This window comes from Abrus precatorius, unplaced genomic scaffold (assembly GCF_003935025.1).
Source record: "Abrus precatorius isolate BTA unplaced genomic scaffold, Abrus_2018 Scaffold6, whole genome shotgun sequence".
NCBI lineage: Eukaryota > Viridiplantae > Streptophyta > Magnoliopsida > Fabales > Fabaceae > Abrus > Abrus precatorius.
The window spans coordinates 10,911,092-10,924,403 of record NW_020874406.1 but is presented as its reverse complement, the minus strand read 5'-3'; the positions used below and the strand labels follow the sequence as shown (position 1 = coordinate 10,924,403).

Sequence of the window (13,312 nt, the reverse complement as noted above, 5' to 3'; positions counted from 1 at the left end):
CCTAATTTATTTCTTTGAAAGTAATGTGGCCTGTGGTTATATTATTGGTAGCTGATGAACTTGTGGAATTTGCTGGTCCAAGCAATAGTACTACAGATAGTTTCGGACTAGGGGTGTAACATAAATATTGTGAACTTACTTTTGTGAGGGTCAACATTTGACAGCAACAATATGACGAGAAGGGTCTATGATGCTTTTTAATGTTCTCATGGCAATGGATATTAAATCTAAGAAAAAAAAGGAATTACAATGGAAGGTAGATCCTCCTCGTATTAGCTGTTTCTCAATGTTTTTTTTACCTTGGCTCTTCAATTTGTCAGATAATTCTTACATGTTATGGGCTTCTTGTTGTGTGATCGTGTCAGGAACAATGCGGGGGTACGTGCTCCGATTTATGGTCAACAGCAAATATCTCAATAAGAGACAACAAAACCTAAACAGACAATATACACATTATATATTTGCAACAAAAACTAACTTGTAATTAGGGCTATAACTTTGGTTTTACATATGAAACAGTTACTTGTGCGTTGCATAGATTTATATAAATATATTTATATTTTTTATAAGTTACTTTAGTTTAAAAATAATTATAATTTAAATATAAAAATAATTATTTTTAACATGACAGAAAGATAAAAATATAAAATAGAAATTTTAATTATTTTTAAATAAATTATATATAAAAAATAAATATAACAGTTAAACTTAATTTATATATAATTTTAAATATTTTAAGTCTTAATAATAATAATTTAATTATAACTTAGTAAATATATTTATGTATTATACAAATTTATTTATATTTTTTATTAAATTATTTTATTTTAAAATAAATAAAAAATTATAATTTAAATATAAAAATATATAATAATAATATTTTATTATATTGAATAATATCAAATATAATTACATAAAAAAATATGATAAATATATTTTTATATACAAATTTTTTTGTATATTTTTCATTCTTCAACCATAAGAATTTTTATTCTTTTAGTTGATGTAAATATAAAAAATAATTTTTTTAAAACAAATTAAAGGAACGTGAAAGTGAAACTAAATAGTAAATTTTTTTAATTACTTTTAAATATGAATAATGTAAATCTATTATATTATTCTTGTTATTAAATATTTTAAAATGAAAATAAAATTACATCAAAAAGTATATATCGATGAGTAGAAATATAATAAAAAATATTTTTTTAATAAACAATGAGATTTAGTATTACATTTGAATAAAGTTTAATTTTTAATTTTTAATAATTGAAATAAATATTAACATAAATTTATTTGATAAATTATGTGTAAAGTGAAATTTTTTCAGATCATATAATAATTTATGTTTAATATTTTATTTTAAATTACAACTCAATAAAGATAAAGCAAATAATGCTGAACAAAAGGTAACAATAAAAGGTTTAAAAGATTGAACAATTTTATTGTATTATTATAGAAATACTTTTAAAATTTTGTAGAATTTAAAAAGTAGAATATCATCAAACATTTATATCTTTCATAAAATAATTTTATTATCTTATTATATATATCTTTTTTAATTTATTTTTATTCGACCTGAGTCACATATATGGATATGATGAGTGAATATATTAAAATTTTTTTGTATACATAAAAACTCGAATCCAATACTTATTTGTCACTTAGACCAACCTTCATTGATTATATTTGTCTATATTTTATACATTACTCATAAATTTTATATTTTATTAACATGGCGACTGTGAATATAGTCTCTCTGATAGGTGTCTGTCAATTATCCAGTCGATAAACCCTGAGTATAAACTCATTCTTCTCTTTTAGTTTCTATTTAAATTTTAAATATATAAAAATTTATAAATAAAAATATATTTATCATATTTTTCAATATAATTATATTTGATATTATTTAATATAATAAAATAAACTAATTTAATAAAAAATATAAATAAATTTGCATAATAAACAAATATATTTATTAATTTATAACTAAATTATTATTATTAAGATTTATAATGTTTAAAGTTACATATAAATTAATTTTAACTGTTATGTTTATTTTTTACATATAATTTATTTTAAAAAATAATCAAAATTTTTATTTAACATTTTTTATCTTTTTGTCATATAAAAAATAATTATGTTTATATTTAAATTATAATTATTTAAAAATTAAATTAAATAATAAAAAATATAAATATATTTGTGCAAAAATCTATGTAACACACGAGCATATTTCCTAGTTATATATATTATCAAGACTTGAAGACAACAACAGCTAACTGCGAAGGAACCTGAATATTGAAAAATGATCGTAACTGAAACCTAGTCATAATAAAATTCCAAAATCTCCCCATTAGTTGGAGATAATTAAATATGAATGAATAACAGCATGCCCACAATAATACATGAATGATACGGTATTAACCACATAATCAATCTCTACAAGCAATCTGATGGACTAATTTTATCACTGGCTGCTAATTTTCTTCTCTGTTGATGCTCTGCAACCTTATAATCTACCACTTCACAGAACAATGCTGGGTCAAGCACACAATTCTTGCTCCCATATACAGCAGCTTGGACACTTGCCATCAGTTTTGCTATTTCCCTTCCAGAAAATCCATGAGTCTTGGTTGCTGCTTCCTTTATGATATCATCAGACAATCCCTTAATCTCTATCTGCTGTTGTTTTCCTTTGAACAAATTTTGAACCAAACCAGATTTTTTTGATCCAGCCTGAGCTATGTACTTAACCAGATAGAGCTTAAGAAGTTTAAAGCGCTCCTCTTCCCCGGGCAAGGGGAATTCTAGGACCTCATCAATGCGATCTGACACAGCTGAATCAAGATCACCAGGACGGTTTGTGGCAAGAGCAAGCACTATGTCTTTAGACTGGTCACCAGTACGGAAGAGAAGGGCATTTAGTGCACTTCTTTGTGCTTCACTCATATAGGTCTTGTTCCGCCTGCATAGGTTACCCAACACAATCAACTCATGTTATCAAATAGTTAATGGAACTTTCTCTTTTCCTTTATAAATACCATGGAGTATCAATATATGCTAGACAAAATCATGATTTAGACAAGATGATACTAGCCAATTGTATGTTTCACTTATAACAATGATGTATTTTCTGGTTCAAATACTTTTAAACAAGCAAAAAGAAGCATAATAAACGAGTGACTGTGGAAGAAGCATTAAACCTACTCGCATAGGAATGCATCAGCTTCGTCAATGAAAAGCAATAAACCCTTTTTGGATTTCTTAGCCCAATCAAACAACTGGTGTATTTTTGTGACAGCCTGTGATCCCAGTGGTGCAACATCTCCTCCAGTCATCAATGCATAATCCAATCCCTGCAAAAAATAAGAGAAAAAATTGGAATTCTTCCAACAGAAAGAATAATTTTACCAAGAAAAAGGGAAAAAGAATATAAGCATGTAAGCCAACTAAATTACAAATGAAATTTATTTGATGTTCATAAAAATGTCTTAGAAATAGACTAGGTCTAACTTAACCCCAAAAACAAGCTCAAGAAAGCAGGATTGCCCAACTTATACGGAGTAATTTTGTCATATACTGAACTAATGTGAGACATCCGATCTTAACATCTCTCTCACACCCAAGATTGGCCACTTGGAGCATAAAGTTTGCAGGATTAAATATTTGCAGATGGCACACTATCAAGACTTGATAAACTTCGAGGCTTCATATTAGAAATGGATTAAGCCTAACTCAACCCCAAAGTTAGCTCAATGTGGAGAAGGATTGTCGAATCTTATTAGGAGTGCTTTAGCCATATTCCTAGCCAATGTGAGATATCTTAACAAAATACATCATTACATTCATCAAATGGTAATGATTATCCATTTTCAGTGACTATTAAATTTAGAAAGGTAAAGGAAGCAAAAATAAAATTACTAAGCCTTTAAAACAGATGAATTGATCGTTGGCACTTTGGCAAACTTGATGAAAAAGAAATCATAAAAATGTGAAGATAATTTGCTAATATGTTAGTCTGCACCAATTTAATAGACAAGCCATGACAAAATTTAAACTTTTCCTTGAAATAGGTGAAAGCAAACTCTAAGAACTCCTAAGTATGTGACTGACAGACTAGGAAAGTGGATATCGGGTAACACTTGAAAAATGGAAAAGTAAAATTGCATTCGTAGAGAAGTTCAATCTCATACCGATTTGTGAGCCAACTCTCTAGCAGCCATTGTCTTTCCTGTCCCCGGAGGGCCATAAAAAAGCATGTTTCTGAATGGTGCTTGATGTGCTTTTGTATTAGCAGTTGCTGATGCCAGCTGCTCAACTCTTCTATTAAGTGAAGGATGCAAAATAACATCACCAAAACCATTTCCAACTTTTGCAGCAAATGCTGGATCAGTACGATGAGACAGGGAGCTCATGGCTTGAGAAAACATGCCAGACCACGGGTATTTCCCTCTGGAGGACTCTCGGATCAATGATGGTTGTCCCAATATTCTATCTACATATCCCCAAATAACCCGTGCACCTTCCCTTCATTAGACCAACAAGACCAGTGTAAGCCATTAGGCAAAAATCCATCAACTAAGCATTCAGTGGAACAGAATGAATACTTTGGGCTTAGTTCAAGAACATCAATAAATTATAAAACAACTGTTTGATGAAAAAATGTCATCAATGATCAATACTTGCACAACTAGCAAGGGATGCTACACTAAATATAATTTTGAAGGCTAGCCCAAACAAGGTCAACAAAGATTGGCAAAATAACAGCCAGTTGCAACTATGTGAACATTTATACCTTGTCGTGTAGATGCCAGCTGCCAGAGCAGTCACCCCACCAACTGCTACAACCAATTTATTTTGATCCGTTAGAACAGCTCTTAGGCCCCCTGCAAATTATAAATCAAATTTTTTAACACTCAATTAAGCAAAACACATAAATGAAAATAACAAAGTAAATTACAATATTGGTGACTAATAAGGGAGAATAGAAGGACCAATTCCAAACTAAAGTGGCTAATATGGGGTTTCCTTATACACTGCACATTGTCAGCCAATCTATGAGGTTATACCTCCAATATGTTCAAAAGTAGTATTAATGGCAGCAATCCATTTCTCTCTCTCTGCATTAGCACGATCAACTAGCATTCGCCTTTTAACTTCTTCACCGAGCCTTGCTTCATGGGCCCTTCCTTCTGCTTCTGCCATAGCCCTTACTCTGATTGTTTCACGTTCAATCTCAGCCTTCTCTCTTTCGGTTTGGCGTCGCTGTGCTTGAATCTGCTCTTCAGTTGCACGCCGAGTTCGCTCTTGCCTTATGGACGATTCTTCTTGCAGTTTTACTAGCTCTTGGTTCCTGGCTTTCTGGTACTCATTCTCTGCCTGCAAATAACACATTGGAAGAGTTACAATCACCCCATAAAATAACAAAAATGTAATTTTTTTAAGATTTAAAAAAGGTTAAAGACCTGCATCCTATTCCTTGCCAATTCATCCTCGTACTTGGCCATTTGGGATTTAGTTTGAGCCTGATGCTGTGCAAGCTTTCTCTGTTCATCATATATAATCCGTTGCCTTTCCTGCAAAGAAAGCGATACGTGTGTCACAGTGACACAAAATAAATAACAACGTTTGATGCAGGAAACGAAAATCATCATACGGTTTCATGCTGTGTTTGCATTTGTTTAAACTGAGCAACTTTTGAAGCGAATTCAGATTGTTTAGTGTCCTCTTGCTTTTTGATGACATCGAAGAGGTTTTTGGAGTGAGGGGAATGGGTGATTTCCTTGAGGGCTTTGACGCCTCTCTCGAGAGCCTCAGGGTCGAAACCCGCAGAGGTGGTTCGCGGGTGATGGTTTGGAACCTTCTTTGGCGGTGGCGAAGTGGAATCGGAAATCGGAGAAGACGGAGGGTAAGCGAAAGAGGCGTCGGCGTAAGAAGCGTTTGGGTTGAAGCCAGCTGCAACTGCAGCTGTCATGGCTGAGACCAATCCCGCACAAAATGTTTTCGCCATTTTTTATGACTTTAATCTAAAACCAAACAATGCTTTAACTCTCAGAGGTTCGTTCAAGTGTGGGGGTTTTAGTAGGGTTTTTCAGGTTTTACTTGCGGAGCACACCCCTGCCACAATGTCCCGTCGACCCATTTTTGCAAATCTTTTTTTAAAACTAATGTTTTAGTCTACTCATGTCTGATTAGAAACAAATTCAAAAATATGAACATACAAATTTAATATAATATTATAATTAATAACGTTAAAATAAATATAAATTAATATTCATTAGAAAGAAATTCAAATGTATTAAAATGTGTATTTATATTTATATTTAATAATTATAAATATTTTTTATATTATCTGTTATAATTTCTATTTTGAGTTTGAGTTTATAAATTTTTAAACATGGTTTTTACCACATCCTGAAAAATTAACTTCTTGCATTTTTTTTAATAAATTATTTTCTTTTTTTTTAAATTTCAAATTTAATAATAAATTTAAGAGTGATTGATAATACGTATAATTTTTAATCAACATAAAATTTTTATTATTATTAACAAAGAATTTAATAATTTTAACATTAGTCAATTAAGTTAAAAGATAAATACTAATAATATACTTCTTATTATTAGTTAAAATTTATTTAAAATTACAAAAATAATATGAATCTCATTCATTCTCATTTTTAATTTAACATTTTTCTTACATACTTTTATAATTTTCAATAAATTTTAACCAATAACAAAAGTGTATTAAAAAATTGTGCTATAAAATATATTACTTGCATTTCTCCTCTTTAACAATAGTTCATCACCAAAAACAATAGTTTCTGGATGTATCTGTTAGGGAAAAAATTATGATATGTCCTCTTTGCAGTAGGTTCCACCTTCACAGTGGCAATCTAGACATGTAAAAATTGAAAAACGTGGTAGTCCACAAATCAATCTATACACGGAATTCATATACACAAACAACCATTGACCTTTTCACAGCTCTTTCTCAAAGAGAGAAAAGGGATGCACAAAAGACAGAAAATGAACAAAAGATTAAGGCCTCTTTGCCAAATCCATCCCAGTACCCTGACTATATATTGATGGCAGGAGCCATCGGAGGAAGCCGACATTAGTTTCTCCTTTTGATCTTTTTGTAGAGTACTCAATTAGCATGTTCCATAGGTCCCCAATTGTCCATCTCTGTGTCAAAATCCAATGAGCAACCTGCCACAACGTCGAACCAAAGTTCCTAGTAAGAAATCTTTGGAGAAAGAAAAGTCCAAGTTGCGTGGTAATTTTCCTGGCACTTGGCTAAATGAACATAATTGATTCGTGGGACAGCATTACCACTAATTACAATGAAATAAGGAAGGAGGCAATGCAGAATAATGGAAACATAAGTTAATGCAGATTATGATATCTAACCCTAGCTCGGTCAATCCTGTTGATGCCAATAAAAATATCATATTGTATAGTGCAGTCTTTTTTCTTTCTTTCTTTTTTTTTTTTGGGGGGGGGGGGGGGTACGAAGGAAAGATCAAGATACCTCATCTAGGTTGAGCAATGCCTCCAAGCCAAATGTGTAGTATGCTATGAAAGGTCTTAGAGCCTGTAAGGCATAAACCAAGCCAATATTAATGACTTCAACAAGACAGGTCAAAGGTGAGCAATATTACAGAGTCTAGTACTACAGTTCCTGTGGTCAACAAATGCAAACGTTTCCTTTTGTCTCATCGCAGTTCCCTAGTATAAGGAGAAATTATTCAATGATCTAGGATCTGGACCATAGGGTTCTGACCATTCACATCTGGACATGTGTCAAAAATTTTTTTAAAATGTATACATGTTGCTTTTTTACTGGCATTCTGAAACAAGGAACTAAATATTTATTTTGTTGAGTCAATTTCCAATATTTCATTTTCACTATTGTCCATATGGTTTTGTCGAGGAGGTCCTCTGGCTACCAAACATTCAATATTTCAATAACATTGAATCAAAGAAAGCCCATTGAAAACAAAGACTCGAAGGCATTGAAAGGACTTTAAGGACCAATGACAAGAGCAAAAAGAATAAATAAAGACCTAGAAAAGATTGTTACTGTTTTATTTGAAAAGGAGCTCAATTTAAAACTAGAAAAGCTCAAAATAGTCAATTACATATACTTAGAAGATTTGAACTCTAACGAGTTTTATTAGAATTTAATTATTATATTTAGTTTATTTATTTTAATATTAGTCATTACTTATTTTGAGTTTTTATTTAAGAGAAAATCTTATTATTTTATTTAGTTTATTTGAATTTAGGCTTGTTGTACAAGAAGTCCATTAGGGTTTGCATTAGTATTAGTTTACAAGCATTATGTATATATAAACTCTTGTATACACGCTTTTACTTAGTTTTGAATACAATTTGAGATTGAACACTCTTGTGAGAGCGTGCGACTCTAGGTTCTTTAGTGAGCCAGTTTTCTTTGATCTTATCACGAGGCCAAGACTCTTGTGGCGATTGTTCCTTGACTATCAATCTTGCGATTGTGGCGTTATTTTCCATCTCTATTCTATTTTTACTTTTTATTAATTTTCTTCTTATTTCAATTCTTATTTGTACTCTAATAATTTTATTTTTATTGTGTGAAATTCAATTTAAGATCGTTTAATTCGGTGACATAGTTTGTGGTTGTTATCAAAATGGTATATCAAACATAATATGTATGACCTCCTAGACCTTCCATATTAACGGGCCAAAATAGTAGTATATGTTTGAAACATAGATAACTAGTCAGATTGTTTGTCAATTTTCTCTCACTTTAGCTAGTATTTAGAGGGAGAAGGATCCCTTAATGTCCACTTTACCATAGCAAATATTTCAAGTCCATTGAAAAGGCTGTCAATATGACACGGAAAATGAGTTTTCCTTATTGTACAGCCAAGCATAAACATTTCTAATCCATTCAGATAACTCACAGGTAACTGCCGCATACACATATACTGATGGCTGAAAATATAAAAAATCACCTGAGAGGCTGCAAGCCACTGAATTATGGTCTTTACTTCAGGATCTCCTCCAAAGGCACCACATCCCCAGTTTCCAGTTGCAACCCCAATATTATTATTATCCTGATCCATCATATCGTAATCATTTTGAGAATTTCTAATTTCATGGTTTGAAGTTTTTATTTCACTTGTTTCCATAGATGTTAAGGTGGCAGCACCAGACTGGAAGAAAAGAATGTTCAAATAAGATAAATAAACAACGACCAATGCAGATGGATGGCAGACATAGTTAGAGGCTTGGATCTCATATATATGTGCGTATAGATGAGACTTTCATATTAAAAAAGTTGCTCAACCAAATCTCCAGTATCATTGTTTATAGAAAGATGTGGCAAAAACCAACCAGTACAGATGAACATCCATTCTCTTGCAATATTTTCTGATACTGTTGACAGTTAGATTGGTATAGAAAACCACAGAATGCCTTATTGATTTCACTGCAAGAATGAACAAGATAAGTTCAGAATTTATTTTATACACATTTATAACCACCTTGAACATTGTTAACTACTTAAAGGATAAATTATTACTGAACTGGAAATAATTTTCCCCCTAATTTGTTTTTTGTAAGTCTCTTAATTTGTGGGTATAAAAATGACCTAAAGAAAATTTTCTTTTTATGAAAGAAGAAATATAATTGGGAAGAAACAGGAAGTATGGCTACTATCATAGCTATTCTGGGGAGTGAACCAGACACATTCCTCCAGAGGATTGAGAAAAAGAAACTGAAAGCAACTGTGAGAAGACTTTCCAGCTTGCAGGGAATGCATGCATGCCTGCCTTTTATAAACAATTACAAATTTCAAAGGGCAGACATCAAGCAAAATAACAAACCGGAGGAGAAAATTTGTGCTGTATTGTCTCATCCCTGGGCTACATAATGCATCAATTGCAACAATTCTGGTTTTCCACCTTCCAAGAGCATCTACATCCCTTTTGTCCACATAATCACCATTAAATTTAAATGATGATGCGTACCTAAAGATATCAGGAAATGTTATCATCGTTAAGTTATGAAGGAAGTACCCAATAAATACAATATCGGTGAGTTTAAACAGCTGAAAAACATATAAGTGACATCACATCCAAATAAAAATATATTTTATTAATTTAGTTCGCTCTATCATATGCATATTGTATATACATTAACACAAATAACGGCCAAATGTGCATTCTTTTAAATTCTTGGGAGGATATAAACTTTAGTATTAAAAAACTGTAGTAGCCAGGTGTGCAAACAAAAATTGAGCAGAAGATAAACACAGCTCAAATGGTTCAAGCTACAGAAAACTAGACAAAACAGAAGAGAAAATTCATTATGCTAAGCATAGCAATGAAGAAACATTTTTTTTTCTTGATAAAAAAAGAAGAAGAAGAAACACGGTTTCTCTTCATTCATCTTCAAATAGAAATGGAAAAAACAAACTCCTGTCACCTTTTTGAAGTAAATAAAGCTAGTAGTAGGCATCGATAATACTAATTTCTTATTCAAGTTTAAATCCATTGAGTAACACTAACCCTGTATAACTCGAGAACCTTTCCACACCAACAATTTCTATAGCTTCATTATCTGCCATGGCTGGCAAGAAGAGCATGCCAGCAATCAATTCTGGACTGACCATGAAGCGGATTTCCTCCTATATCAGATGATTACAAGCAAATTCATCAAACATCAATAGGTCAAATATTCAAGTGAAATATCTCAACCTACAGTATCTACAAAATGATGAAAGGTGCTAAATATAAAATGTTTACTAGACCGCATGCATATGTTTATATAGCACATCAAGAACTGTAGTATGAAAAAACTATCATAAACACCAGAAATTAAGTATAAAAGGTTATTGGTGCAAATAAAAACATAGTGTACCTGTACACAGCCCCTGCGAAGAGCGCCTCCCCCAAGATATTTATTGGCAAAATCCACTTCTACAGCTCCGCTTGTTTGATCTTCTATGAGTCCTGAACTGTGAACCTATTAAAACGTCAAAGTATTACCCTACGATAAACCAAATGAATAAATCAAAACATAAATAAAAGAAATTACTTTTGCAGAACAATTGAAAATAAGTTTACTTCAGTTACCTCAAATTTGCATAGAGGTATAGCAGAAGTGCTCCAAAAGTTAACATCTGGGTAAGAAATGTGAACAGCATCATTTTTGAAGGGAAGTACTTTTCGCTCAAATGAAACAAAACCCTTAGGCATATCCGAAGTTATCCTTTGAAAATAGTGAACGATGCACCAAACCTTTTGTGCAAGGTTTTCATGGTAATCATCATACATACTCCTGAAAATGCAGAAAACTGATGCTTAGAATTTCAAGAATATGCAATAAGATAGTCAGTAAGTCTTCAACCTAGACCAATATCAATTCCCTCTCTCCCTCCCATTCAGTCCCTCTCACACACAAACAGTTATTAATGACATATAAATGCCTGCAGCATCTTGGCACCACTGAATTAGGACTGAAACAAGCAACTGAACAAGTGATGACAACACGAAATGATCCAAAAAAGTATAGCCGAAGATTCCATACGCAAACAATCCATCGAAGTTGATCAATGGAAGATGTCTCACGGATCTGTCATTGACAGGGAACAGACAAAACACCGAGCACGCAAGAAGAGCAGCAATCAACTCCTGAAAAACCATAAATTGATAATCCTAACCATAACCATATTCAGCATCCGTGTCACAATCACGTAGCAGCATAAATAAGAAGCAAACCTGGCTTAGAAACACTATCCCTGCTTCTTGTGAATCAAGTATGCGAAGACCAGTTCTGACCGTAGCTCCGTCTCCATCTATAACCCTATCAGCATTTTCATAGTGTGCTTCCAACAAAGAGGGCAACCTCAAAAGCAAATTTCCGAACGCCGGAACCACCTCATTCAAAAACTGCTTAGATTCCTCTTCAGACATCACCTGAAAGAAGGGGCCATGATTTTCAGTTCAAAATTGAAGAGTGAGAGAGAAGTTGGGTGTGGAGTGTATTACATCGTTTAAGAAAAGGGCGTATCCATGTAGAGCAGAAGAGGAACAAAATTGGGAAGAGAGAGAAAGAGCGTTCCTGATGTGAGAAATAGCGTCCAACAAGTGCTCGACCGAGTCGACTCGCCCACTCGCGAGCTCTCTGAGTATTTCCACCGCTTGGGATGGCCAATAGAGATTGGATGAACGTATGAGCAGTGGCAAAAATGGCAGAATCGAGTTCAAGTCCTCTCTCTTTTCCATTTCCATTGCGAATCCTTGAAGTGAAAGTGTGCATTTGAAATCTCACTTTATGTATGAAGAATCTCACTATAGAAGATTAATTGAAGTCTTTTCTTATTTCAGGAGGATTTCTCTTTTCCTTATCATTTTCTTAATTATTTCGTTTCTATGATTTAAGAATCTTCATCCCCAGACACTATGACTTGTTTCAAGAAAACAAAAACAAAAATAAAAATAAAAATGTGGTAATGGTAACAACCACCTTCTTCTATACATAAATGCATTTTTTTTATTTGTGTATTTATATTTTATTTTATTTATAAAGGAGACTAATAATAAGGTTATTTATTTTATTTTGCATGTGATCAAAATTAAATTTGTGTTGTTCTACACTACAGCTTAGTAAAATACATTTTAAATAGATATTTAAATTATTTTAAATAGTTTATAGATCTATAAAATTAATACATCATTATAATAAATTAGTAGTAATAAATTAAACAATTAAAATAAAATAGATGGAGAGTTTTAAATTAGTAAGACTTTTTTAGATAGTCTAAAATTAAATAAATAAATATTAGATAATTTAAAATAAGTAAAATTTTTAAATATATGTTTATTCATTAAAGTGAAGAATGGTAGTTTATAGTTAAAAATAGAAATATTATCATATTTATTATTATTTTTAGTTCCTGATTTGCATTATTATTGTTTAATACTGTAATTAAATATATATTTTATTAGATATTATAATTAATTGTTATTATTATTATTATTTTAATTAATAAATTTATAGGAAATTATTATGATAATTATCGTAGAATATTATTTGTCTATTATTAAAATATTAGTTCATTTTTATTTACAATATGTATCTTTAATTATTTTTATTATTAATTATTTGTATTTACAATATGTATATTTATTTATTAATTAATTAATTATAGAAGATTATTTATTATTACTTTATTATAATTAGAAATTAAGAATAAATTCGATAGTTTATAATACTTTTAATACAAATAAACAGATTTTCATACTTAAAAATTGTTTTGTTG

The 13,312-nt window shown here is 31.2% G+C and overlaps 2 protein-coding genes across 5 annotated transcripts; both read right to left on the bottom strand.

The window, feature by feature from the left end:
• Window positions 1–2,218: 2,218 nt before the first annotated feature.
• On the bottom strand, window positions 2,219–6,124 carry LOC113869383 (ATPase family AAA domain-containing protein 3-B-like). Its single transcript, XM_027505685.1, has 7 exons — window positions 5,657–6,124; window positions 5,466–5,576; window positions 5,070–5,379; window positions 4,796–4,886; window positions 4,194–4,527; window positions 3,208–3,356; window positions 2,219–2,965 (listed from the first exon to the last, which is right to left on the bottom strand). The coding sequence occupies exons 1-7, from the start codon at window positions 6,008–6,010 to the stop codon at window positions 2,440–2,442; spliced, it is 1,875 nt and encodes a 624-aa protein (XP_027361486.1). The 5' UTR covers window positions 6,011–6,124; the 3' UTR covers window positions 2,219–2,439.
• Window positions 6,125–6,746: 622 nt separating this feature from the next.
• On the bottom strand, window positions 6,747–12,385 carry LOC113869247 (poly(ADP-ribose) glycohydrolase 1-like). 4 transcript variants are annotated; one of them, XM_027505488.1, is made up of 12 exons: window positions 12,039–12,300; window positions 11,769–11,966; window positions 11,578–11,681; window positions 11,289–11,328; window positions 11,124–11,170; window positions 10,909–11,005; window positions 10,557–10,675; window positions 9,873–10,016; window positions 9,382–9,475; window positions 9,000–9,200; window positions 7,532–7,594; window positions 6,949–7,209 (listed from the first exon to the last, which is right to left on the bottom strand). In XM_027505488.1, exons 1-12 carry the CDS (start codon window positions 12,279–12,281, stop codon window positions 7,039–7,041), a joined length of 1,521 nt encoding a protein of 506 aa, XP_027361289.1. In that variant the 5' UTR covers window positions 12,282–12,300; the 3' UTR covers window positions 6,949–7,038. The 4 variants fall into 4 exon arrangements, with proteins under 4 accessions (XP_027361286.1, XP_027361288.1, XP_027361289.1 ...); XM_027505485.1 differs by having other exon boundaries at window positions 6,747–7,209; window positions 10,909–11,013; window positions 11,124–11,328; window positions 12,039–12,385; XM_027505487.1 differs by having other exon boundaries at window positions 6,749–7,209; window positions 9,000–9,101; window positions 10,909–11,013; window positions 11,124–11,328; window positions 12,039–12,312.
• Window positions 12,386–13,312: the final 927 nt, after the last annotated feature.